This window comes from Rhipicephalus microplus, chromosome X (assembly GCF_043290135.1).
Source record: "Rhipicephalus microplus isolate Deutch F79 chromosome X, USDA_Rmic, whole genome shotgun sequence".
In the NCBI taxonomy this organism is placed as follows: Eukaryota; Metazoa; Arthropoda; class Arachnida; order Ixodida; family Ixodidae; genus Rhipicephalus; species Rhipicephalus microplus.
This window is the reverse complement of record NC_134710.1, coordinates 186,729,323-186,757,215: the sequence shown is the minus strand read 5'-3', so window position 1 is coordinate 186,757,215 and position 27,893 is coordinate 186,729,323. Positions and strand designations below refer to the sequence as shown.

The 27,893-nt window shown below is 45.7% G+C and overlaps 1 protein-coding gene across 1 annotated transcript in view; it reads right to left on the bottom strand.

Annotated features, from left to right (window-relative positions):
• Positions 1-27,893, bottom strand: part of LOC119177293 (b(0,+)-type amino acid transporter 1) — a 115,215-nt gene that overhangs the window by 17,122 nt on the left and 70,200 nt on the right. The window contains exons 2-8 of the mRNA XM_037428751.2: positions 17,914-18,075; positions 12,889-12,990; positions 11,395-11,670; positions 7,677-7,802; positions 5,043-5,142; positions 4,785-4,829; positions 4,515-4,638 (exon numbers count right to left, since the gene is read on the bottom strand). Coding sequence (XP_037284648.1) covers positions 4,515-4,638; positions 4,785-4,829; positions 5,043-5,142; positions 7,677-7,802; positions 11,395-11,670; positions 12,889-12,990; positions 17,914-18,075 — 935 coding nt within the window. The remainder of the gene's footprint in view (positions 1-4,514; positions 4,639-4,784; positions 4,830-5,042; positions 5,143-7,676; positions 7,803-11,394; positions 11,671-12,888; positions 12,991-17,913; positions 18,076-27,893) is intronic.

Below are 27,893 nucleotides of genomic sequence, written 5' to 3'. Positions count from 1 at the left end.
GTTGCTGCGGTTATACACGACATGTGACTGAAGTTAATTCTAACTTTAGCATGGATTACTTGCTTACGTTCTATGGCTTTAAATCACATGAAAACGCTTAAATATGAAAAACCTCGTATTCAGCACCAACTTGACTCTCATTTGCTCGTAATAAAAAAAAGTGCGCGTTGCTATATTTATACACAGCACAGCTGAAATTTTGCAGATACTCTTAGCGAGTGAATGCAATGGGAAAGTAGAAGTATGGAACATTACATTGACAAACAAGGGTGTAGTATCACACCTAACATGTAAGACAAAATTTTATTGCACAGGAAACGAGTTTCTTTTATACTCTAAACGGAGCCTCGATCTATAATGCCAAAACATTACGACAAGTAATCAGCCGAGCAGTAATTTATCTATGGCAGATAATAAACACGTGCACACAGCAATCACGTAGATTCTAGTAGATGCCATGACACCCTCGCAGATTGCATAGACAGATTTGCCTCGAGAAATTTCAGTTCTTATTACCCAAGAGTGATAGAAGGAGCACGTAATATTCTATCTCGTTTGTACTAAAGGCTTCGAAAAATGTTCGCGTTCTTTTCTAAGTACCAGATTTTCGTGGCAAACGTTTCTGGTTAAAAACGTGGCTGATCCCCTTATATACGAATCGGTATACCACGAAAGTGAGACGTGTTCGTACATCGGTAGTTGAGCGTTTATTGTACATTGTTTCAGCAACAGCAACCAATTGCAGTTATGTTAGGAACGGCAAGAAGCTCGAAACTTGCAGCACACATCTCAAGCAGGAAGCACGCACGAAATTAGCGTACATAGGACAAGTGCGGACTAACAACTGTCACAGCTTGACACTTAAAGCACGCTACTGAATCAGAAAGAAAGACGCACGAAACGAGCGCACAAGTCTATACACAGGACAAGCGCGAACAAGTCACAATTCTTTTTGCGTCGTGTGCCAACCGCACGCTCCATTCGTAAACGGCATCGTGGCAGCGTGCGAAGTGACCTTCGTCCTCTCCCGAATTACGAGTCTGATGAGCGCGCGCACAAAGAGACCACGCTCCGTGGAGGTGGCCCTTCGTGGAGGCGACGACCTTTACAGCGTGCCCAACGCGATCCCATCGTGCCATCTCGCTACTGATAACAAAAACGCGCGAAAATTCCGAATCTTCTGCCAAACGGTGTATGGTGCATATAAATGGCTTGTTTTTAGCATTACACATAACGTAAGCATAACGGTCGTTTGTGGCGTAGTGGTTAGCGCCGTGCGCTAAGGAGCGACAGGTTAATTGTTCGAATATGCAGGATAGATGCTTGCCTTCTCTCTCTTTTTTTTTGCAATCGTTTAGTGCATATTCTTAGACGTCATTTCCGCGACGGAACTATGCCAGCGGAGCCGTGTTGGACCACGGCCTAAAACACTTTCCCGTCAAAAAAAAAGAAAAGCTTCGTGCTTGCTTGCAAATATGTGCAGCGGCGTGTGTGAATGTGGCCAGAAAAATGACCGGTGCCTGATATTGATGTCGTCTTCCTGCGATTCTCTAGCAAACGCTCATTCACACAGCGTCAAGACTGCAGCCAGTGCAAGACAGACGAGGGGTGAGCTATACACAGTACCATCGTCACATTCACCCTGGTGGTTTGTGCGCTTCACGTTGCCAGCAGGTCTTGTCTTGGCCGCATCAACGTGGCGGCACATATGCACCAGCTTCTCGAAGCTGAGCGCTCTATACGCACACCCCACATCTGTTTTCGACTCTTTTTAGTCGCTATCAAACCTGGTGTGTTGCTACAGGTCGTTTTAACAAGAACGTGTTTTGCTCAAGCCAACCCGATACAGCCCTTATGCTGGCAGTACAAGGCAAGAAAAACAAATTCTTCGTTATTATTCGGCGCTATCGAAGATAGTATAAAAAGCCTAAGCGAAAAATTGCAGCCGCTCTACTCTACATGGACAGGCTTCTTCTAATGCATGTTCTTGACTGTTCACCAGTATCATGTTCCATGGTGATAACCAGAACCAAATAGACAAGCTGTCTACGCTTGAGTAAGATTATGTCTGTCACTATGCTGCAGCACTGTCTACAATATTGTTTTATGGCTCTTTTCTCGCCCTCGTCAAACGTCATTTGAGTAGCAGCGAAAACACAAAGCTCTGCGTCGTAGTCGGAGGTGGCCCACACGTGCAGTCGAGAAGCGTCATCACGTGCACGCCAGGCACAATGCCCCTTTGTTTACGCTCTTCTGCGTCGTGCGACGCTCCTACACCGCGAGTACTGCTACCACGTTCGCTTAAGCGGAATGCCAGCACGGCACTAACATACACCTGTTATTGTGATCGCCAGCAAAACAGGGACCACCGCTTATTCGCTTATACATCTGTGTTCGCGTGGACCGGTTATGATGATTAAGGAAGGGGTTAAGTGAAACAAAGATGGTCGCGAAAGTAGCCGGTGCCGTGTCACGCCACGGCTGCGTTGAAGCGAGCTTAGTGTACAGGTTCGACGTGCGTAAGATCTGCATTTAGCTAGGCGCATCCACATCACGCGCCATGTATACACCGCGATGAGCTTACATACTTTTTTCGCAAATGTCTTCTCGCTCTATACAAATTTACCCATAAATATACTGTATATTGCCCGAAACCACTGTAACAGGACGTTAGATATAGTGGTTGACAGTATAAACACGCGAATATTACATGGGGGTTTGTGTTGTAACAACTTGTCCAAGTTTCTGTTTTTTACAGGACCATTGGCGTGACTGTAAATCTGGATTTAGAATTAGCTCCGGGTCTTGAATTTATAGGCCCAGATTACGAAGGCTGTTTCTTTTATACAATACAGATTTGTGCAAAAGTGTTAGGAGAGTCAGGCCTCTCTCATCTCTTTAAGTGAACTTTACGCCGACGAGGAAGAACTGTGTCGCACCTAAAGTTACAGTAAAATAAGTAACTGACAAAAACTGGCATAAGTTGACGTATTATTTATTAGCATGAGGGCATATCTGTGTACACCGAAAATGTATGGCGTACCCATTCTTTAACCCCCTCCCCCCCCAGGTGCACTCAAAAACGCGTAGTTAGACATAGTCGAAATTCCAGGCTCCGAAACCGAGCGCATCGGGCGCGCAGGAAACGCGGCATCTGTGTCCCGTCAGACCGGAAGCTCGAGCGAAGTACTTTGAAATAAAGGCGCGTAGCAACAGAATATGGCAAGGAAAGAACAGCAAGTCGTCACAAACGCCCGATCGAACCGCTTATCCTTTACATTTAGTGTGTACGTCAGACGGGACGCTTACGTGACGAACTTTGAATAAAAAAGGGGGGAGACGTCCTCGGTCTTTCCTTCGTGTAGACAAATTAAAGTCGAACAACAACCTGTCACAAACCTTGCAAGGATGTCCCAACTTCAGAGCCAGAACTAACGTGTAAAGCTGGCTTTGGCATTGCCTGTGTAAAAAATGGGGCCCTTCGTCGCTCGTAATCGGCTTGCGCAGCGGGCAAACACGGCGCGGTGGCTGCACACTCTCTCCGTCGGTGGACGCATCTGATATGCGACAGTGCCGAGGGTTTCCTGCAGACACCCGACGTTTTACCTCGAGCTTTAAAGGAGCACGGACACCAAAATCTTGCATATTGTTTTTTTTTCTGTTGCTATAGGTAGCTAAAACCTATTTATTGCGGCTGAAAAGTCAGTTTGCTTAAGCACGGTACAGGTAATTGTTTTAGCATGGTTCTATGTCTCCCAAACGAAGTTACGCGGTTTCAAAGAGCGTCGAGTGCGGCGGGACCCAGAGTGTTTGTCGTGTCAGTCTTCTGCATAACATTTTCAGATTTCAGACTAACATCTTCAGCATATATATGTTATGTAAAAATTTGATTTCTCCTGTCTCCAAATTAAGTGTTATTTCTACTGAAAATGACTTCTAAACAAGCATATTTAGTAGAATAATGTCGAGTGTTTAACGTCCCAAAGCCAAGATATAATTATGAGAGATGCCGTTGTGGATGGCTCCGAAAATTTCAACCATCTGGGGTTTTGTGACGTGCGCCTCAATCTCAGCTCACGGGCCTCCAGCATTTACACCTTCATCGAAAATGTGGCTGCCGTGGACGGGATACAGTCCCGTGACCTTCGAGTGAGCAGTCGAGCACCATAGCCACTAGACCACCATGACGGGCCAGGTGAATCGAGTTACGCATATGATCGGTTCAAGAGCGACACCAGGGCGTCTCAAACGACAAGCAGTGCACTCGCTCGCATGCATGAGTCGACTCACTCGGACTCAGATCAATCCGTGAGTCTGAGCAAGCTCGGTTGAAAAAATTTATGGTGAGTTTGAGTGAGCCCGAAGCGCCAAATATATTTCGGTAGAGAGTGAGCTCGAGAACTTTTGCCGACCTATGCTCACATGTAGGGTGAATTCATTGCGTGTTTTTTTTTATTCTGTTATTTTTGCGAGTTAAATAACACGTTTCAACAAGCAAACAAAAGTGAGCATACCACAGCGACGGCTTCAGATGCGAGCAGTTCGGTGGCAGACATGACGCTCATGTAGGACACGTTGATGAGGACGTAGCACAGAGTCACCAAGGGAATGCCGATCAGTATGGAGCGAGGCAGGTTGCTGCAAACCACGCAACGCAAATGCAATTAATGTCAACTGTACACTGCATCGTTTACGCAGTTCAACGGTTATATTTTACCCTCCTTTCACCAATACATGTCAATTTTCAAAGAAGCTCACAAAAGGTAAACCCTTTTAGCACTTACACGTATGGGTTGATCAACTCTTCCGTGATGTAGTTCAAGTTATTCCTGGAACATCAAAATAGCGACATCAGTGGTAAAGTCTTTCTTTTCGTTCTTGTAAAGCCGTCGTATACTTGATTCAGTTTCCTGTTTTACTTCCTACCGGTGCGTCTCACTTCACATTATGCGTCAGCGGTTTCTACTCAAGCGTCGCCGATGTGAGCATGCACAAAAGCCTAGCGCCTAAGCCTACCACTAAATGGCCAAAACTGTCCAGACCATCCGTCGTAAGCCCACAGTCCGGAGTAAAATGCAGTGGCAATGTCAGACACCGAGGAGGTAGTCCCTTGAAAACCAGTGGCCAGGTACTGCGTGTGGCCTGCACAATGGGAAGAAGTGGGAAAATCAGGAGTTGCATTTGCGGCAACTGCGAGACAGACTGTGCCACCGATCTGGGCTAAATATGTATTATTAGGCAAGGAAGGTGCACCGCTGCCATTTGTTAACGCGCTCCCACCATCTCACCTCTACATTTTATCTGTGACGTAATAGGTCATTATATATTTTCCAGAGATGAAATATTTGCGAACAGGCATTGAACTCATGATATTCGCGTAATTCTAAACCGCGCAAACAAAATATTGTTTCGTCAACTTCTAGCATTTACAATTGTACGAAGGAACAGACAACGAAGCTCAATAGAATACAAATAATTATGTTTAATTGAAATGCAGGGCTTATATAACATCATATAATTCTGAAGTGGACAGGAATATAACGTCATAATATTGGGTGGAGCGCATGGTCGTCCCGCAAAACGATTTCTCTGTTCTCCCACACACATTCTGATTACACATACATACCCAGAGCTAAACGAAGAAGAAACATTTTGTGGAACTCTACCACTAAGTCTGAGCTGTGTCATTCGCTTTATCGTGCGTTGAGCAGTAGCTATGCAGATTGCATATGATTGCAGAGACCGAAATCACCAATACTTCTGTTCATAAATACTCTTTGTCGTTACCCTTTGCAGTTGGTCTGCGTTCAACATCGCATGTTCCATTTAAAGACTCAGCGACAGAAAAGTTTTCAGTCAAGCTTTTGTGTTATGTGAGTGAACGTTGTGCTTCAGCTAAAAAAAAAGAATGCCTGGCTTTACGTCACGGTTTGTGTGATTTATACTTAATGACTTTATTAACTTGATGTGCGATTTCATGTGAGTATTTTTGAGGCACGCAGTTGCCTTTATTACATTGAATTTTCAGTGTAAAGACGTGCTTAATAATAATAATAATAATAATAATAATAATAATAATAATAATAATAATAATAATAATAATAATAATAATAATAATAATAATAATAGTTTTTTATTTACTTCCTGCAAAAAAGCCATGGTGTCAATCATTAGTCTGTTCGTTGTCAAAGAAGCAACCATAGTTTTTGTTACCCATGTATCCACATCGCTGTAACCGGCTCTGCCGGGCCTAGTCGCAAAAGTCTTTGGAACTTAGACAGGCCCGTTTCTTCGTATCACTTGTGGATGTGTACAATAAAGTATTATTATTATTATTATTATTATTATTATTATTAATATTATTATTATTATTATTATTATTCACGTTGTAGTGAGAAAATCGAAGCTAATTTTCAACTTCCAGGGATTACATTCCTTCACATGCACCTGAATCTAACAATCCGGTGTGTTTTTGCAATTGGTCTTCATCGAAATGCGGATACTTTGGTAAAGGTGTGAATTCGCAGCGGTGCGGTACTCGACTGCAAAATTGAATCCCAGCATCGGCAGCCGCAATTCGATCAAGGCGAAGTGCTTGAGTCTCATATTTGCTTAGCTTTAGAGTGCATGTTAAGGAACCTCAGCTGATGAAAACTTCCGAAGCACCCTCCACTAAGGTGTCCCTCATATATATATCATGGTTTTTAGAACGCAAAACCAAAACAGTTGCACTTATTAAAACGGAAAATATGTGTTTGAGCTTTTTAAAGGTACGAATGTGTCCTAACAGTCACACAGTAAATGCTTCGCTCCTGCGTGAAAACGGACTACGACACCTTTTTTTGCACTGATAGTTTCCCTTTTCATGCTCTTTCGTGGCATAGCGTAACAGTCTCTTGCAAAGTAACCAAGGTCGAGATGGCAACGCCAATCGTAGCAAGTATTTAAAAATCCCCAAGAGGAAGACTGGGACTGTTCACACACACACACACACACACACACACACACACACACACACACACACACACACACACACACACACACACACACACACACACACACACACACACACACACACACACACACACACACACACACACACACACATATATATATATATATATATATATATATATATATATATATATATATATATATATATATATATATATATATATATATATATATATATATTAGGTTGTATACGAGGGACTATTAATCAGCTGCCCGCTCGTAATAAGTTCACGTGCTACGTGACGCCAAACATGCGCATAAAGGAGTGGTTCACACTCGTCGCTTGGCTTATAGATGGCGCTCACTGTCACTCCTACTTCTAAATGCACATATAAACCCCAAAACAGTGGATGCAGGGAAGGCCACTGTGGCAGTGGTTAGAGCATCGAACGCGTTATTCGAAGGTCGTAGGTTCGATTCCTGCTCATGGCTGGTTATTTTTTCATCCACTTTTCTTTCTTCTTATTTACACTCCATTGGTTCTAATAACTTCCCCTGTACATTCCTTGGCATTACTGTCTGTTACATCTCATTAATATTGTGTCAAAACACGGAAAAACGAGCCCTTAGGTATACTTTCCCTTATTATATATATATATATATATATATATATATATATATATATATATATATATATATATATATATATGCACAACACGTACCTTTGGCTATCATGACTACGCCAGCGATGATGATGACAGCCACGGCCACGAGCTTAGTGACGGTGAAGATGTTCTGTATGCGAGTTGCCAGTTTCACACTGAAGCAGTTGACGAACGTCACCAGGCCTGCACGGTAGCATACAGCATATGCAAGGGTTATATTGCACGCTATAGTTTCCCATAGTCAGATGCCTGCATTAGCGCTTCGCCCACAGACACAAAGCAAGCCGAAGCACCACTCAGTGCTAAGTCAGTTTGAAATTAGGGGTTATGGCTATTCCAGCAGCTACCTCTTCAACGATACAAGTGCTTTGAAAGCTTTGGCGCTAAGTTAACTCGCTTCGGTCCGCAGGGACCTTATATGTATTATAAACCAAGGTACACACGGCTGCTTCATGATCAAATTTACTCCTTCCCCCTATGGGCTTTGCAAGGTAGCCTCTGGAACATGCGCTCGAATCGTGGTACCAGCTGCTCGTGTTAATATGACCTTGCGAAGAATCGAAGCTTCAGGCGGTGTTTAGCTAGCCCCGCGCTCTCCAAAAGTTAATGCTAATAACGTACAAAATGTTCTCCAGTTCGCACATTTTCCAAAAACAAACAATTCAAATGCCTCAGGGTGCAAAATACCGTCACAAAAAACCATGACAGGGACCCGCAGGTGCGATACGTGGACGCAGCCAAATATCCGGGACGTAACGCCTTCGCGATTACCGTCGCAGACTACAAGGACGCGGTACTGTCATCGGCGACTATCCTCACCAAACGTGCGGAAACAGCTGAAGAGACTGCTATAGCACTCACCACTCATACGAGTAAGGATCCCATCATAGTCTTTGCCGACTCACTAACAGCAGCACGGAACTACCTGAAAGGCAGGGTCTCCACGGTGGCGATTAGGCTACTAAAGCGCATGGACAATCCTCCTTCCTACACATGCATCGTATTTATTCCGGGTCATGAAGGTCTCGAGGGAAATGAAGCGGCACACACCGCAGCCCGCGAATGCGTCCACCGGGCATTGCCTTACGAGATCCGAGGCACCTCCGACTCAACAACAGAATCAGCGGCAAGAGAACCCGTACCACAAACGTATCATGAATTGCTGCAACATTATTGGCTCGAACGCAGGTCATACTCTCCGTCACATCCAAAACTCACAAGAGACGAAGGCACTGACTACAGGCGTCTACAAAGCAACACGTTCACCCACGGCGTACTATTGCACCATATGAGGCCAACGTTGCGCAGCTACATCTGTTCTCACTGCAATGTGGCAGACACTCTGGCGCACCGCCTACTGCAATGCAAAGCAAGTGTCCCAAGACTACAAGAAGCAGCACCAGATGCGGACCAAGACCTCCTAAGTGAAGCGTGGGAGGCTGCGATCTCTTAGCCGGACCTGGTCGAGCAGCATCAACTCGTCGCTCTAGCCCGGCGGGCTGTCCAAGCCAGAGGGTTCCTGGAATGAGGGACCCTCCCACCTTCACTCACAAGCTTCATTCAATGTTTTTTCTCTCTCTCCTCAGGGTGCAGCATTGAACAAGGATGTACTCAGTGAAGTCGGCTTAATTGTATACACAACGAATAATAAGAAAATAATAGTGGAGTGTCTGTGAGGGCGCCTCCGTGTTTGTAGTGGGCGGCCTGCGCGAGCGAGAAGTAATAGGGAACTAAGCCGGTGGAGTCGAGGCCATGCGGCCCAACATATGAAACCAATGCAGCAGAAATAAAATGAATAATTCAATCATTCAAACGTTTGTGCTAAAGGTTTCCGCTCTAATCACTCGTCTTCAGAAGATGATAGACTTGATTCCATGATAACAGTGTAGCATTCTTTTATTTAAGTCCGTTGGGCTCTCTTCCTATGAGGAGCTGCCGCACTTTTCAGAGTAAGCGAAGATAAGAAAAAATGGCACTGGCTTAGCTCAGCTATGCCAGCATATATACGTAGCCTTAGCAAAGGTTCAGCTGATTATTCTTAGCTTTCCAGATATCATGCTTACAGCTGTTCCAATGACACACACACACGGTATACGTATTATGCGGCACATGTATATTTTGCCGGGTAACTACTTCGGGATCCGAGGAGTTAAGCTTCTCCGCTCTACTGCACCGTTGAGCAGCATTTGCACTCTCCTTCTCCATGGCTATACCACAGTGGCAAACGCCAGTCAGAGGCGCTATCAAGCGGCTCCAGCGCAGTGTCAAATGGCGACTGCACAGGGAAGGCGCGCGCGTCGGCGTCCATATATCTACAGAGGCTATGACGGCACTCCTCTGGAAAGCGCACACCGGCGGCGGCGAGTCGCGCGCGGCCGAGTGCGAGGGAGGTGCCGGCTCCCGTGCGTGACACCACTGATCGTCTTCGCAGCGCATCGAATTGCGCGCACACCGGCGGCGAGCCGCGCGCGGCGGCGGCGGAGTATCATTGCGCGTGCGGAGAACAGTGCCACGCGAAATTGGCTTAGCGAGGCCAGTGTAGCTAACGCTACAAAATAACCGAAGGGATGCAGCACGTCGCCGTCCGTGCGCTCCTGCGCTACGAAGCACACAGATTATTAGCCTTGCAGCCTGCATATTAGGAGCGCAGCAGCGAAAAACGTGTGATTTGGACAACCAGTGGTGTGTCGCCTCCCCTTCTGAATGAATGAATGAATGAATGAATGAATGAATGAATGAATGAATGAATGAATGAATGAATGGTTGAAGAAAAGGAAAAGCAGAGCTTGCAGGAGCACGGTCAGCGCCTAGAGGGGGGGGGGGGTAGTGGAGAAAAGAGTCTTGAAATAGGCAGGAGGAGAAGTTTTAAAGAATGATTGGTAGAGTAGAAGCCGGATAGGGGCCGGTGGCAGGGCAGTCAGAGTCGTAAGATTTGGAAGTGTGGGGCTGCAGGGGACATCAAGTCATCCTACAGCTTGGATGATAGCCCCGTGGAATTCAAGTATTCCTCGTCCAAGCAATTGGCTGAAACCCCCTCGCAACATGAACAACGTCGTCCCTCGTCAGAGCTTTTGCTCGATCCTGCTGCGATCTTTTGCATGAAGCCCCTGCAAAAGCGTTATGATTACAGATCGGTCACCTGCCAGCGCAACGTAAGCGAGCAGCTGCATCCACGACAACGAACGAGGACCAGACGAATACGCGTGATGCGACGGAAACACCTGCATGCGCAGCCCAACACGTTTCATAAATGCGTTTGTGCAAACTGCTAAACTGCTCCGCGGCTAACGTTGGCATTATTCTCAGCAATGACAGTGTGTGTGTGTGTGTGTGTGTGTGTGTGTGTGTGTGTGTGTGTGTGTGTGTGTGTGTGTGTGTGTGTGTGTGTGTGTGTGTGTGTGTGTGTGTGTGTGTGTTTTACAAATATACAAAAACATCCGAATCCTGAACAGGACGGTTGAAAATGAGTTTTGTTGGCATACATTATCATTGAAGAAAGGGGTTAGTTGAACAAGGGCACAAAAGGCAGACGCAGGGTTCCACAGTGGAAGTAGTGCGTGCGTCTTCGTCTTGTGCTCTTGTTCAACCAGCGCTACGTCCGTCTATTCAAATCCTATTGAGGTGCATTGGGTAGACCGCAGTATGTGGTATGCAAATTAATTGTTCGTGTCTTTAAAAAGTAAACAGACGTTCACGCCCATGAAGCACAGCAAGATGGCTTTCCCTATAGACTCTGCAAAGGTGCAGGAGCATGTCGAGAGCGTGGTGTTCTCACAGATGCATCCAGCGGCGACCATCTTGGTTGGCACGGGAGGCGTGTCTCCGCACTCGGGGAAGGCTGGCTGCACGAGGTACTTAGCGAAGCTGAGCGCCATGATTCCCAGGCCAGCCGGTTTGAGCAGCAGCACGGTGGTCCAGGCATGCAGGAAGGCCGGCACGGGCTTTATCCCACCGCGCGCAGGAGGATCGCCCGCAAACGCCGTCAGGATGTAGATGAAGTCGCCGCCGGACTTATGGATCATGGTGCCCAGCTCGGCCAGCGACAGTGCACCTGTTACCGCACAACGCTTCTTCAATCATGAATTCTATACAGATGCAGCTTCATACATACCGGTGTTGTTTCTCTAAAGCAAGCCGAAAAGTAAAACAAAAAAACTAATAATAACTAATAGCAAAAACGTGATTAATGAAAAACTTATTCATCAGCAATGGCTGAAATCGTAAAAGAAACTGTCTTATAATTTTACTGCCAGTCTTATTGAGACATGTTAATCAACTCACCCAGTGTATTTATATGAGTATTGATGACAATCCGAAATTTGTAGATACTGAGTTTTCAAATCACGCAAAAGTCATGTGCAGGCATCACTGGAACGCTTGAGCGAAAGACGAGAATCCATCAAGGGCTCCTTTTCTAAGACAGGTCCTAATGCCACCAACGTGCACTTTTTTACACTACTCTGAGAAACTGAAATCGGGCGTTTGAGGAAGGCAGGAAATCACTTTTTCGATTTTCACCGGTTTGCATGCGTAACAGCGCGCTTTCAATCCACAAACGAGTATGTGCCACGACAGTTCCCTTCCAGGCTACCTCAATGTTGCTAGATGGCACGCGATCACTCCGCTACAAAATGTGGTTTCGATTCGGAAATGATGGGAAATGTTCTGGAGGGCTGACACACAAGGGAAGCCAGTCGTACGCCTTAAATAGCACGTCGAAACAACAACAGCGACAAAGATGCCTCGGTTACGCAGACCGGGGACAATTCATTATCAGGGGACGGCTCTGCACGCCCCACGATAAGCGTTGTTGGTGTCATTAAATACAGCAGCGTGGTCATCTCTGCAGTGTCTACAAGCTTTCTATTACCAGTAGCTGCGTACTGAACTACTTAAATTGAATAATCAGCGTGTTGAGTTGGCTCGCTAGAATATGTATACATTCGGCTCGGTTTCGACGTCTGGTGTTCCTGATAACAAACATTGCAGCCTACTACAGTTCACGTTGGTATTGCGTGTAGTGCGTGCAGCTCGTCCTTCCCTCCGCATCCTTCGGATAACGTCCATTCATAAGATGCGAGGGATGTGACATTATTATTATTATTATTATTATTATTATTATTATTATTATTATTATTATTATTATTAACGCCACAAAAGATTTAGAGTGACGCCCTAAGCAGGAAAAGCGAGGGGATGAAAACTGGCACTGTGCTATTAAGAGAGAGAAAGCTAGGAGGACAGAGGTTATGCGAGAGAGGGCACTCACCGAAGAGGGAGAGGATGCCGCAGCCGGCCCACACGATCAGGCTGAGCGCTACGGAGCCGGACCGCTCGAGAACGCCCTTTGGCGAGACGAAGATGCCAGAACCTGCAAGATGCCCGAACGAACAACAGCTCTTCAAATACGTTAAGAGACATTTAAGCCTCGCCCTCAAGAGTTGGACTCGATAGCGACATTTTCAGCCACTTAGTGCACACTTTTTATTGTATGACGTTCCTCAAGAAGTTTAAATTACGGATTACTACAATGTAGTCTTATAAGTTGAAGATGGCTTGTGTCAGTGAAGCTTTCGCATACCGCTGCACTCTGTGTCATGGGTAGCGCGCACTTTAAAACATGAGCAATTATGCGTCTTTTCGAACTTGCTATGCACGCACTATGTGGACTTAACGGAATACGCGCAGTAACCTGTGGGCCTTTTGTAATGGGTGGCCGGCTTTAAACCACGAAGACTTACTCGGTCTCATAATCACATCATGTTCTGACGGCCGATGGCAATGTACGTTTGTACCACTCAATATTACTGCGGCATTACTTGAAGGAAAGTGTAAGTGTGAGGGCTCCTTTGGTTTGTTAGACACATTATTAATGATAACTAGGAGATAATAGTACCAGGAAAAGTATAGAGAATTATATTAGAAGTAATTTTAATGCAAATAGGAAAAAAATATAAAGTAAACGATAGGATAACTTGCCACAGGCCGGATCCCAGCCTGTAACCTTCGAGTAACAAGTTTGGTGCTCCTCCACTGAGCTATAGCACGGTGGTGGTCAACTCCCGGTACACTTTATGGGGTATATGTGTGGCGTTAAACGTAGGAGCGTCAGTCAGCGCCACCTGTTGCCACATGGGGCGTTAATTGTTGTATTGTCAAGCCTGTATACAGTACGCGTGTATTTGTAAAGCATGAAAGTCATTTTCACTGCATTTCCATGCAATGGAGGTCATATTACTTGTATTTATAAGCCTCGCCACGCAAACGACCTGGGTTCCATCCTCATTACCATCCAGAAATTCTCATTATTTATTTTATTTCCTTCTTTCTCCATTTTTCGGTCACGCACGAGATGATTTTTCGCTCACAACCAACGGCGCCGAAATTGACGCCAACGCTGCGGGCAATTTCCGCGAAACGAGCTCGTTATCGCGTTTAAAAAGTCCCGACTCACCATTCAAGCACTGGTAGCGTTTGTGGCTCGGCACCTCGTGTACACGCACGTCGACGGCCTATGGGTGAGCGTGAGATTATACGGCACTCCGAAGCCGTAAAATAAAATATCTTCAGCCGGCCGCGTGGAGAGTCGCTTTCTTTCTGTACTCCTCGTGCGCGCCCGTGACAGCTTTCAAGAGCTAAGCTGATGAAAACCACTGCTGAGGCGGGTGCTCTTTATGAAGGTCCATGAAGCGAAAAATCCGGGATTAACATCCGATGAAACGAAAAAGCCACGTGACCAAGAAGTGGTGACGACATGATCGCACCATGTCATTACACACTGTGTAACGACGTCCGGACGCCAAACGTTACGTTTCGCGATGCGCCGTTCGATGCCTCTCGAATGAGGATTCGCACTTCCCGCTTCTTCGTAAGAGATCAACCCGCATTTTCCCACGAGGACGCTGTCACCATACGAAAAGAAAAAGAAGAAACGGACAAGCTAGCGTAAAAAAAGTGAACCCTACTTTTTTCGGAGACAGGATACTCAGATCCAGAAATAACGGATGCATGGGCGGCTATTTCTCTGATATTGCTGCGGACCAAGAGATTTGTCTCTGGAATTCTGGTGGAAAAGTTTATCACTACACTGTTTTCAATTACTTGGAAGTCGGCAGCTTTTTTGTCATGTCACCAGCGTTTCTTTAACGAGGTACTACCGCGTTTTTAATATGCTGAATGTATTGAATATGCTGTCAAACTGACGAACTTCCACTTGCTCCATTGCAAAGGTAAGTCGGCATGCCTGTATGACTGACAGGAAGCGGCTGTTCCTATTAAACTTTAAGTCATACGTGCATGTATGCACTGAAATCTCGCCAAGAAGCGTTCATGTCATGCAAAAATCACAGCATACCCACGAAACAAATGATGACGAGTGGGCGACGCGTACATATTCTCCACTCTATCATGCAAAGACATGGAAACACGTGTGTACAGTATGTACAAAGTTGTTTATTAATCCAAATGTGCATATGATATTGAGGTGGTCATATAGATACCATATTCATGTCCGTATGGATATAGATATTCGTGGCGTATCACGCCCACGGCAGGGGATATGGCTCAATTGACTTAAAAGAGCTTCGCCCGTAAAAAAACACTCTATCACAAAATGGTGATAGTAACACAAGCACAATTATTATTATTATTATTATTATTGTTGTTGTTGTTGTTGTTGTTGTTGTTGTTGTAGTTGTTGTTGTTGTGCTGGTGGTGGTGTACCGAAAATTCGTTTTGCAAGAGCTATAGACCCTATCACTGCTTAAAAACACAGCCCCTTGATGACAGCCTGTTTTGTCCACCGATTTGCCTTAATAGCATCGGTGGGCAATAAGAGCTTTAGAAACTGACCCGCCGATTTTCTACACTTTCTTTCCTTTATTAGACAAAATATATTCAAACAAGTTTCCTTTTGAGCTACATAAAAATCATTGATCCATCACCGTATCTATCTTTCCTATCAACTAGGCAGACCCGACATCACCATCCCAATCGGCTTACCCCATATTTCGCGAGAACTGATGTCTTTATGTATTCTTTCTTTCCACGGACAGTGTCTGATTGGAACAAATTATGTGATCCCCATTCATTGTGAATTAAGTAGAGTGAACTGCGTTATGTATGGTGCATGTTATTCCTGTTTCTGCATGTGATGTGCCCTTCCTGCTTGGACCATTTATGGTTCACAGTATGTACTAGATAAATAAATAAATAAATAAATAAATAAATAAATAAATAATGAAAGATCTTGAACTTTACGTACGTTCCCTTTATCTGAAAAAAAAAACACTAAAGGGAGACATATTTTTACATTTAAAAGGAACTTGAAAGCACGCTCTCAATTTTAACGTTAGGAGCTCATAAATGAGGAGACCAGAAGTTTTGTGGGGCACAACGGTCGCAACCTTGAAACCGTCTATTCCGCTAATACCAGGGGTGCCATCATGTCCCCTCTCTGCATTACGTTGTACGGCTGCGCATAGCTCGGTTTTTCAGAGCATCCGGCAGAACCAGCGTAAGTGCCGGGTTCGGCATCTACAGCGATAAGGTGCTTCAAAGGAGTGTCCGCAAGGGCCGTGTACCACACAAGGCACACGTTATCTGATTCGAAAGTGCGCGCTCGCTCTTGAGATGCCTCTCGAGTTGAGCTTCACAACGCATCCTTCTCGGCGACAGATTCGAGAGAAAGCATGTGCACTTTGCGACTCTATACAAGAAAGCGAAAGATGATGTCCACGTGGCTTTGCGTAACATGAAGTACGTCGGTACGGGCAGCCTACACTTGCCCACACGTGTGTGCGTGCGTGCGTGCGTGTGTGTTGTAGTTTTCGGGTGGTGCGGTGGACCTTTATTTAGTAATAACGACATTCCGGCGAAATTTTCATTGCGAACTTCGAGTAAAGAATCGCTGGAACGTCACCAAACAGTTGTCAAATATGTAAACAGATTTTTATTGTGTCATTGTACTGTAACAGGAATTGCGATGAGCTAACCCGACATACCACATACGTGATACTTTGACCAAGTCAAGTTAATTAACCAATTAAAAAGATTAGGGCTGGTTTTACGACTGTCGAATGGTAGAGCACGTGCGTAGCACGCACACGAAACCCTTGTTTCGCAATTCATAATGTTTTAAACACATTAAACGAAAACAGGATTTAAGTTACACTAAGTCAAGTTCGACGATACACGCGTGCCTGTTGCTCTGAGAGTCTGGCTGCGGCGGCTGCATTTCCGATGGAGGCGGAAATGTTGTAGGCCCGTGTGCTTCGATTTGGGTGCACGTTAAAGAACCCCAAGTGGTCGAAATTTCCGGAGCCCTCCACTACGGCGTCTCTCCTAATTATATGGTGCTTTTGGGACGTCAACTCCACAAATCAATCAAATGTTGCTCTGAGAGTGCAGAGTGTCGGGCTTGAAAATGTTTTACGTCCTTAGCCTATAATGCCAAGTCTGTAGGGTAGCTCCCTACTAGTTTCAGATTTCATGAATACAATTTCATACCACAGATACTGCGCCCATAGTCAGTTTAGGACTCGCAATTTGCAATTTACTCGCAATTTACTCGCAATTTGGGTCGTAACTTTGAAATGCGGGCCCCGAAAAACAGCGTTATTCGAAGGTCGTATACATTCGGATCCTGCCAAGTTATCTTTTCGTCCACATTTATTTCTTCTCATTTGCATTAGAATTACTTCCAATAACACGCCCTATACTTTTCTTCGCATGATTATTTGTTAGTCGTGTCTAACAACAACAACAAAAAAAACAAGCACTCAGATTTATTACACGATTTCCTTCAGGGAAAGATCTAGCCATTTCAATTAACATGACTGTTTTGAAACGCGATGTACATTTTTACTCGCAAGCTTTGAGAATCATGAGAGTAAATAATAATTCGAATAATTAACTTATTCAATGAGGAAATTTGTGCTAGAAATGCATCAGTTGTTGCAAGGAGGCTGCCACCGTCGTATCTTTTTGCCCTCTTTTTTTTTTCAGTACCTGGCATTTGTTAGTGTATATCTGCCAATACCCGCAATGCTACTTTCATATTTTGTCCAGATAATGTTAAATTAAAAAAAGCAGAACTATGTATTATACGCATTCGTTTTTTTTTATTGATCACAAGGTCACTCTACTACAGGGCACAATTAAGTGGCTGCACCATCATTCTAGCCATTTTTTTTTTTTTTTTTTGCGAGACAGCCAGGGAGAGTATGAACACGCATGTTCGGGTGTTTCAGTGAATATTGTGCAGTCAGAAGCAGCGGCCAGAATGTTCGCTCACCGATCATGGTTCCCACAATGAGTGCCACGCCGCTGAGGAGCCCCACACGGCGCTTGAGCTGCACGGCACCCTCCCCCGGGGCCACTTCGTCCTCCGGCCGCGCGCCATTGGCCGCCACGTGTCCGTTGGACTGGTCCAGGGGCGCAGTAGTCGGCTTGTACACTGCATACGCACACTCATCAGGCATGCCTCTCTCAACCATTCGGCAATGACACGAAATAATAAAAACAAAAAAAGACGGTGAGTCGCAGGCGGCACCGTGAAAAAGCAGAATACAATGCTTCCTTCTGCCTCGCTTACGCGTTTTACACTCCTCAGCGCGACATTTTTACATCAGGCTTGTGGTATTCAATCAGCTGTGCGAGCACTCGCTCCCGCGCCTCTTTTGCCCACCTCATTACTGCACGATACATTCGAGGGTTCGTGATAGACAACCGAGTCCCAAAACCTTTATAAAGGTACGTATATCTACAGGTCCAATACTAACAAGAACGCCTACTAATGTAAGGGAGATTTATAGAAGAATAAGAATGGGCTGGCACGGTAGACATTCTCAGCTTATGCCACTTTACTTACCACTGTTTCTAAAAAGTATAAAGTGCATAACCATCAGATTTTGGCATACGAGGCAAAAACTTTGCGGTTCCTGCTGAAGAATAGACGTGAATTAAGGTGCTGAGGCCGAACTCAACGTACTTCTCTTTCCTAAGGGCTTTTCAACATTGGCAGGCTCAATTCTTCATACAATAACACTTCCAGCTTCGGCATTTATTCGCTTACGGATATTTTTATCGTGAGGCGTCTTTGTGAATGTAGGCTGACGTTGAACCTGGTTGCTATAGCAGCACCACCATTAGGGCTGGTTGGTAATGATGGAGCGTGACCTGCGCTTCTCAGAACAAGGATAGTTCCCACGGAAGGGCTGGTTATTGTGGCTTATTTTTGGAGCCTCTGAGACTATTCGTATTTCAAAGCGACGTTTTCTTGCTAAAACATTCAGAAGGGGCCTATATATCTGTCAAGGTGTCAAATAGGGTCTCGTTCTGGCAGACTTGATGCCTTCAGGTGGTATGCTGGGGATTTTCGGTCAGCTGCCAGCTCGTAATAAGATCACGTGCTACATGACGCCAAGCAGGCAGGTGAAGAGTGTCCCACACTCACCTTAATGGCAACGGTCGGCGCTTACTGACTACGTTTTAATGTAGATATATACCCTGAAAAGCGGACAGGGGAATATCCTCCGTGGTAGTTCAGTATTGGACGCGTTCAATTTTCTTTCTTTAGAATTACATTACAATTACTTATAATAACATCGCCTATACTTTCCGTGGCATCATTGTCTGTCAGTTCTCATTAATATTGTGTCTAACAAAGAAAACAAGCCCTTAAATTTACACCTATTCTCTACAATTTAGGAAGGCACTCGACATACAACTGCGACAAAATTTTGTCACAATGCGTTAATATCTGTGTTTATAGTAGTAATTTTTAATTACATTTTAACTGAACATTGATTAATCCTGAACTAATTGATGATCTGTTTTTGCATAAATATAATAAACTCTCAAGCTAGAAATGCGGTACAATGTCGTTTTCGGTTATGTTCATTTCGAACAAAGAAAAATTAAACCTTTGACGTGGCTATCTGAAAACGGCACGCCGAACAATTCATCAAACATGATGCCTTTAGAAAAGTGATTATATGCAACAATACACTGCAAAACTAAGTTAAATTAAGACATATTTATTGCGCAAGAGAGTCAATTCATTCAAAACTCATTGCATAATACTCCTTATAAGCGAACAGTCGACACAACTTGCGAAAAACGCGTGATACGGCGTCTGGAATGGCTAAACTCGAGAACGCAGGTTCGATTACCGAATCGCGGAAGGCACGAGATGCAAAAAACAACCATACCCGTCAAATAACCCAGGCGGAATAAATTAATCCGGAGTGCCCTATCTCGACGTTCCTCGAAAAGCATTGTTGTGATATTTAACGCTCAATTAAATGTCATGAAGTTATGAAACAACTTCACGTGTTGCATCAAGATGCAATAGAATGCATTTAATCGTTAGGTTATGCAGTATCTTGTTGGTAATGTGTTTTAGAAATCATCATACTAAATAACACGGTCACCGATTAAGAGTCGCTTGCAAGGAATGGTTCATGATATAGTTAACACAAAGTTGTTGCAAAGCATACCACTTTACCGCAATATGTCTTTATCAGAGATGTCACCTTAATACTAAATATCAGACAGTTCCGTAATTCAATATATGTGTTGCTCGCCTCCCGCACAACTCATGCGAGATCCAATTTTTTTAGAAGTTTTCGAGTATTGCAAATAAAAAAAAATTGTTTCTACCATTCTTTTCTTCCCTCTACTTATAACCTCCGTGCAGTTTGTTCTCGTCAGTCACATATTTTCGCAGGATACTGAACAGGTAAGCTTTTACGGACTATAAAAGAATATATGAGAAAAAGAAGTGAAAAGGGCGTGGTTGTGACTCATCACAAATAAGTGTATTCTGTTCGAAAGTGCCTGTCACGCTTCTGTATATGTACGAGATATTGCAAACAAATACGAAAAAGAGGCGGAATTCTCGCTCTCCTGTAATAATTAGAAGCAGAATCATGCTCTACAACCATACAACGAGGTATTATTGTCTTCCGTTCACACGCACTCCGAGGCTGGCTGTGTGGCCTTTGCAAAGGGCGTAGTTGGTAGTCTCCCACGGGGCCTCTGACGATCTACACTGGATTGACCGTGCGGAAACGCCCTGAAGAAGCACGGAAACGGGGACGCGTATGAGCAGTTCACGCGTGGATTCCACGGGCGCGCGGGCTTTCACGGACGCATCAAAACTCCCGTGTATACGCGGCAGAAAGGAGCGCGGTCGATCTCGCGCACAGCGCACACGGTAGCGCGCATTCACCGAGAAGCCAAGGGAGACGCGCTCGTTTCTCCCCCTCCGAGAATCCGCCGATCGATTCTTCGATCCGCGCGGACGACAACAAAGAGGGTCGGGCGAAAAGCGGACGGTACGCATGAACGGGAAGCGTGGGTGGCGCGGGAAGGCGCGGCGTTTACTAAATGTATACTCCCACGAGGTGAAGCTCAATTAATGTTAGTGAAAGCTAATAGCCGGAGGGCTCTGCCTATGAAGGAAGATTGAACGTTGTGGTTAGATATTGCATGCGCTACTATTTTGTGCGTTGTTGCACCTGCTCGCTCTGTTTTTAGGGTGCGCGTTGAAGGATGACGCATGCAAAATAGGAGCGTATAAAAGCGCTTGCACCATAGTTGCTTGCCCCCGTTTTCGTCAGTGCATCCCACGATTCAACCCCGAGAACGCGACGTTCAAAAAGATGAACCGAATTTATACTGAGTGCAAAAAAAGAGCTCCACTCTTATGGAAAAGGCGTATTTGTGGTGACTATCACTGTGTGCCACACAGTGATCTCACGTGATTGTTTCCGTTTACTCTCTCGTCGAAAACTGCACGCTCTCTACTTCGCCATCAAGAATGCTCAATCTGAAGGTCACGTCTTCAATCCTGGCTGCGGTGGTGGCAATCTTTCGGAGGGGAAATGCTAGCGGACCGTGTACTCATATCGTGGACGCTATGTTCTGCAGCCAACCATGAGGAACTTATTCTAGAGTCAAAACGAACTTTAGTCGGGTTTTATAAGACAATTAACCTTCTGATAGCGCCAAAATCAGCACTCTTTCAGGCAAGATACTAGAGGGCGTGTACCCATATGTGCAACAAATCGATCCCAGTGTACAGTACAAGAGAGCCAGCCAGTCAGAGAACTGGCTAACCTCCCTGTCCTTTTCTCCTTCAATCCTCCTCCTCCTCCAGTGTCCAGTATACTAGGCATAGTTCTCTCGTGGAAACCGTTGCCCTTACAGCCTTCTTCATTATTTTCTTCGCATGCTTTTCAAGATCATAACAAAGTTTGCTCTGCCCTAGAAAACGTGCCGGTCGAAATCACGAACACGAGACGGAGCACGCCATAAACGGTAATCGGTAGACGATATTCCGCGCCCCGTGTAGTGGTCGGCTTTCGTTTTTATCGTAGCATAGAGAAGCGTTTCATCGCGACTAGTTGCGGTCAATGCGCTCGGCAGCAAGGCCGTGTGTCTCGCCTGTTCTGTGAAGGGTCCCGCTGGCCGATAAGCGCGAAACTCGTTTTGGTGTGAGCAGCTGCAGCGCACTGGATCAACCTATTCAAAACTTGTCGGTTCTCGTGGGCTGTCTTTTTTTTATATCTTTTAGAACCATCAAGATGTAGTACATGTGACAAAATAAAAAGCTAAAACAAAACTGCAATACAAACGCAAAGTAAAGACGGTGTTGGGCTCTTCGAGATTTCAAAACCGGAGGTGCCCTCTGCGGAGAACGACGTGAGCTGCTGGTTTTTGCCTGTTGTATACTGTACGTACGTTAAAGGTACAGGATTGAAACACCGCTGGATTGTTTCTGCGCTTGCTAAAGTGCATGCGCGCGCATGCGGCCAAGCGTCCTAATAAAACGAGAGAAGACGGAGCTTTAAAAAAGGATGGGGAGATTGCACACCGGAACGAAAATCCCGGTTCATACAAGAGCTCTTTGATAGCAATACTGATCAGCAATGGGCAGTGACTAGTTACTAGTAACGCGTCCCTGGTAATAAGCTGCTTTTTTGCAGAAATGTGTAACTGTAACTAGTTACTTTTAGGTTGAAGAAACTTGTAACTGTAACACTTTTACTTTTTCACGCGGTACCTGTAACGGGAAATACTGTTGCAGTTACTTACCGTTACACTTACAGCACATAAAGCTGTAGCATGTGTGGCCTCACTATACGGAATCAGCCTGGTACATTTTATTGGACGTTTCAGAGAATCTAAGCAGCAGCATCTCGGGTATTTTAGAGCTCATCTTTAAAAAATTACGGGGGCGGCACCAGTGGGGGGCACGGGGGGAAGGGGGGGGGCTTCATTTTCCCCAAAAATTTTGCCTGTCCCTTAGCGCATAAGTTCCGTGCCTTCGTGCGCCCCTGAAAGAACTCACTTGTAGTCGTGCCCGCCGCCTCCTCCCCCCCCCCCCCTCCATTTTACAACCCTGGTGCCACCTCAGTTTAACTATCGAACATCCAGAAAAGAAAAGCACAAAGTATTGTTAGACAACATAGTCTATAAATTAAATGTTGGTGCACAAAAAGAAACTCTTACAGCGTGAAATTCAAATATACCAGATGGATAAACAAACAGTATATATACGATGACAGTGCACGATAAAGGCTTTTACGCGCGCCTCATGAAAGTAAGCCAACAAACAAGTAATTCAAAGAAACCGTGCATGCATGCACAGAGAATAGAGTTTCCTAAAATTAAGTAGAGACCCTGGCACTGCGATCGTTCCACGGAAATGATGGGTAGTACACGTATTTGCCTGGTCTTCGTGGTTGCGCGCTTCGAACACACTCGTGGCTTCCTTTATTGCTGTGTGTTGTGGTTTTGTTCCGGATGGTTATATATACTTTGTAAGCTGACTTGAAATGGTGAGCCTGAAAGGTTGAAGTAGTGAAGTGCGACGGCTGAAAATTTACCGATTATTGTTTTGCGACAAGGCAACTTCAAGCCACGCAAAGCCAACGTCAGATGAAAGTACTGAAACTAGACAAATCCGTGTACTACCCATCATTCCCATTCTCGTACAGCGCCGTGCGTTGCGGCTCCCATAGACACTAGCGCCAGAGTTCCCTCTGGTGTATTTAAAAGAAACTCTGTGGTGGAGGAGCCTTATAGATAATTTTCAAAAGAATGCTAGTAATTATGTCTAGAAATTGCGCTTGCAGACAATTAACGAGATTACATGTACAGAACAACATCATAAAGTGGACGGGGGATCAGCCACCACGTCGTGGCTAAACTAGTAGAGCACCGAAAGTGTTATTCGAAGGTCGTGGGTTCGCTGCCTGCCGACGACGAGTTGTTCTTCGTCCACTTTATTTAATTCGGTTATTCTAATAATTACTACCACTGAAATAGAAACAAATCGCTGGCGATAAAGATAATGCTTAATGAGAATTTTGAGCGAACCTTCATGTTCGGGCAAGGCAAAATGTGCTTGAAGCTTCGGCTTTTCGTTGGGTATCGACTACGCCATGTATAACAACTTCTATGAAGTACCCACTTCGCCATTATTCGTCTTCCTGCGGATAAGCAAGGTACCCGCTACACAGCTGTAAGATGTTATGTGCACTTAGTTGATGGTGCATGTGACTGACGACGTTGAAGAAGACGCCAGGGCGTGCACACACGGTCGCAAGAAGGAATTCGCAATCTGCGATGTCCGGACTTCTTCCTTGTGTCGGTGTTTGCACGCCCTGTCGATTTCAAACGAATACGCGCTAACTAGCTCAGCTTTCTAAGATGGTGAAGAATTATGGCTGACCACTTTGCATTGTTTGAAGCACTAAATCACACATTAGTTGTGTGATTAACAATGTGTGATAACTGGTTCTTAATTTACTTTTCTGTTACGCTATGTAACACATAGGTTAGCGCGATTCCTTGCCAGACATCACGCCTGTATAGGTTTTTTTTTTCATATGTGTTTCAAGCACCGACCTATCTCTGTGGTAGAATGCTTAACTGCCACGCAGACGGCCCGGGTTGAAATCTAATTGGATCCTGGGTATTTTTTTTCTGGAATGAATGAATGAATGAAAAACTTTATTTCAGTCCTACAAGACGCGCTTAGCGCGTAGCGGGCGTCTCCCACGTAGGGATCGACAGGGAGTACCTGGCGGCCGCTTCGTGGGCCTGCTGGACGGCCCATTGCTGGTCGGCGAGAAGTGAGCTCCTGAGGGACTTCTTCCACTTGCTTGAGGCAGAGTCGGGAGGAGTTGTTCTACACTCCCAGAGCATGTGTGCGAGTGTCGCTGTGTGTCCACATGATGGGCATGTGTCGCTGGGGTATGCATCGGGATAATAAACGTGAAGCGTGGCAAGGTTTGGGTACGTGTGTGTCTGTAATAGGCGTAGGGTTAATGCCTGCGGTCGGTTAAGTTTCGGATGTGGGGGTGGAAAAATGCGGCGTTCCAGGTAAAAGTGCTTTGTAATTTCATTGTACGTAATTGGTGCATCCCGATTTGTATCTAACCCAGCAAGATGAGGTTGCCCTGTGGCAGTGCGGTCGGTAAGTGCGCGCGCTGCATCATGGGCGATCTCGTTGAAGTTGGATAGGGCACCCGGCACCTGGCCGAGATGAGCGGGGAACCAGATGACAGTGTGGTGCTTCAGGGCACTCGGGTCCGCATTGCGCAGGATACGTAACGCCTGGTCGGAGATGACTCCGCGTTCTAAGGCTTTGATGGCCGGCCTGGAGTCGCTGTAGATGAATTCCCGTTTGCTGTCGAGCATAGCTATAGCTATAGCTACTTGCTCCGCTACTTCGGGGTTTTAGGTGAGGATTGTGGCTGAGTTAAGAGTCTACTGCGCGTATGATACCGCGACCGCTGCGAAAGCTTGGTTGTTGCGATAGACAGCGGCGTCCACGAACGAGACGTTGTCTGCTTCCATGTCTATGCGCTTGAGAATGGTAGTTGCCCGCGCAAGGCGCCTGCCTCTGTTGTATTCGGGGCGTACATTTCGTGGTATGGAAGCGATCGTGATAAGGTCGCGAATTTCACGGGGAATTAGAGTCAACTCTGGGGGGTCCCTGGCCCTCGAGGAGAAGAAGCCGAGCTCGCGCAGAATATGGCGGCCCGCCTTGGTGGTAGTGATTGGGGTCAATTTCACGCGTTCCTGAGCTTCGGCGATCTCTTCTAGCGTGTTATGTACGCCAAGCTCGAGGAGTTTGTACGTTGGAGTGGTGAGGGAGGCCAAGGGCTCGTTTGACCACCTTGCGAATAAGCGCATTGAGTTGATCGCGCTCAGCACGTAGCCATTTGTGTATAGCGGCAACGTAGGTAAAATGGCACAAAACAAACGCGTGTACGAGACGCAGCAGGTTGTCTTCTTTGAGGCCATGGTGCCTGTTGGCTACTCTACGTACGAGTCGTATGGCATTCTCAGTCTTAGTCCTGAGCTTGTGTACTGTTTGGGTGTTGGTTTCGTGGTACTCGATGATCATGCCGAGGACCTTGATGGTGTCTACCCTGGGTACAGTACGACCATCTCTGGTGTGGAGGGTGATATTGCGTTACGCCGGAGGTTTCTATCCTCAGTTGGGCTTGGCACCCCGGTGTTTGGGCAAATATATCAACAGCTCCAACTTTGCAGGTGAGCACCTGAGACCGATGTGGTCGAGGTAAGACTCGGCGGTGTCGATAGCCTCTTGCAGGGCGGACTCAATGAAGCCATCCGACCCTGTGGAGCACCATATGGTTACATCATCCGCATAGATAGTGTGATTTAGCCTGTCGATTTTTGAAAGTCGTTCGGGTATTTTTTTCTCATTTTATTTTTTTCATGTCTAACGGTTACACCACCGAGAGCGACGGCGCTCAGCGCATGAAGATGCGCTTAAGAGCTGCGCACCATAAACAGAGACCCCACTGCACTTTGCGAAGGTGGATAACCAACGATGCTGTTTAGCACAAAGGGGACACTGCATTAGGAAAAACAGCCAATCAGACACCCTGCTACTGAATCCAAAGTGCTTACCCTTCAATGTTTTCATTTTTGTTTGAGCTACGTGCATTCTTTTTGCTGCGACAAGTGTCGTCTATACGGCACCATTTCTTTCTGTTTTTTTTATTAAAAACAACCAATAGAAGGTTCTCGGGTCAAAAAGTCAAAATGAGGGTCTTGTAACCTTGAGAAAGTAGTGCTGCAAAATAAAAATAGCAAGAAAATAAAAAAAATCAATAACGCGCGACACGATTTTTCTTCTGCGCCCTTCACAAATCGGTCAAAAAAAAACGATCATATCTTTAGCTCTTTCTCTCAATGATCTGGTAACACCAGATCTTTCTCATTTTTTTGCGTACCTTTAAGACCGTGTTAATTATTACTATAGTGTGGCATTGTTATGATGCCCACTCACCCAGCTGTCGCTATATTTTGCCATTGCAAACAGAGTGACAGTAGCGTGGTTTCAGGTATAACATAAGCGTCTTGCGCAGTATACCTATATGACAAAAAAAAAAACGGTGCATAATTAAGGAACATCTCAAGGCTTGGCAAAGCCTTGAGATGTTACTAATGCACCGTTTTTTTTCTTATGTTTCTTATGTGCCGTTAAAGGGCCACTAAATCACCCAGAGGTCAAAATTCAGTTGTAGTGGGGAAATTGTGCACGCGTGTACGGTGAACACAGAGCCATTAGAACTTTTCGAAACGGTGCCGTAATGCCAGAGTCAGACGCGTTTGATGATCGAAGCTGTGACGATCCCCCATTTCACTCTCTCTTGCGCTACCCTCCATTGTATCCTCTCCCAAAGCCGCTTTGCCCGGTCGCCGAACTCCTCTCCCATGCCTACCCCCCCCCCCCCCCCCCCACAATCTCGCGTGCATACGTCATCGCTGACGCAGTGCTTACTTCTTCCGGTTGCCCGGACTCCGCCCCTCCGTCGACTCCGTCAACTGCTTGTTTGTTGGCAAACCGCGGCTGCCGTGCCCAGTCCGTGCTTAAACGAATTGTGCCGGTATGCAGCCTGCGTTGCGCGCACACCTTCAAAGGATCGCCAACATGACGAACCCACACGCACGCGCGCGGGCAACACGGCGAACAACAAGAAGCAGCGTGGACAGCTGCTTGCAGACCAACCGGAAGTCGTAGGCTTTTGCTCGACCAATCACATCACATTTGAACGGCGCATCAGAGATATTCGTACGGCGCGTAAACGCGGATGCCCGAAAGGCCTGGACTGTTTCTTGAAATTTGTGGTGCGCCAACAGCTCGTAGCGCCACTACGTGTAGAATCGTTTATCACGACGACATTCTGCACACGATGCGCCTGTTTACTTGTAATGCTT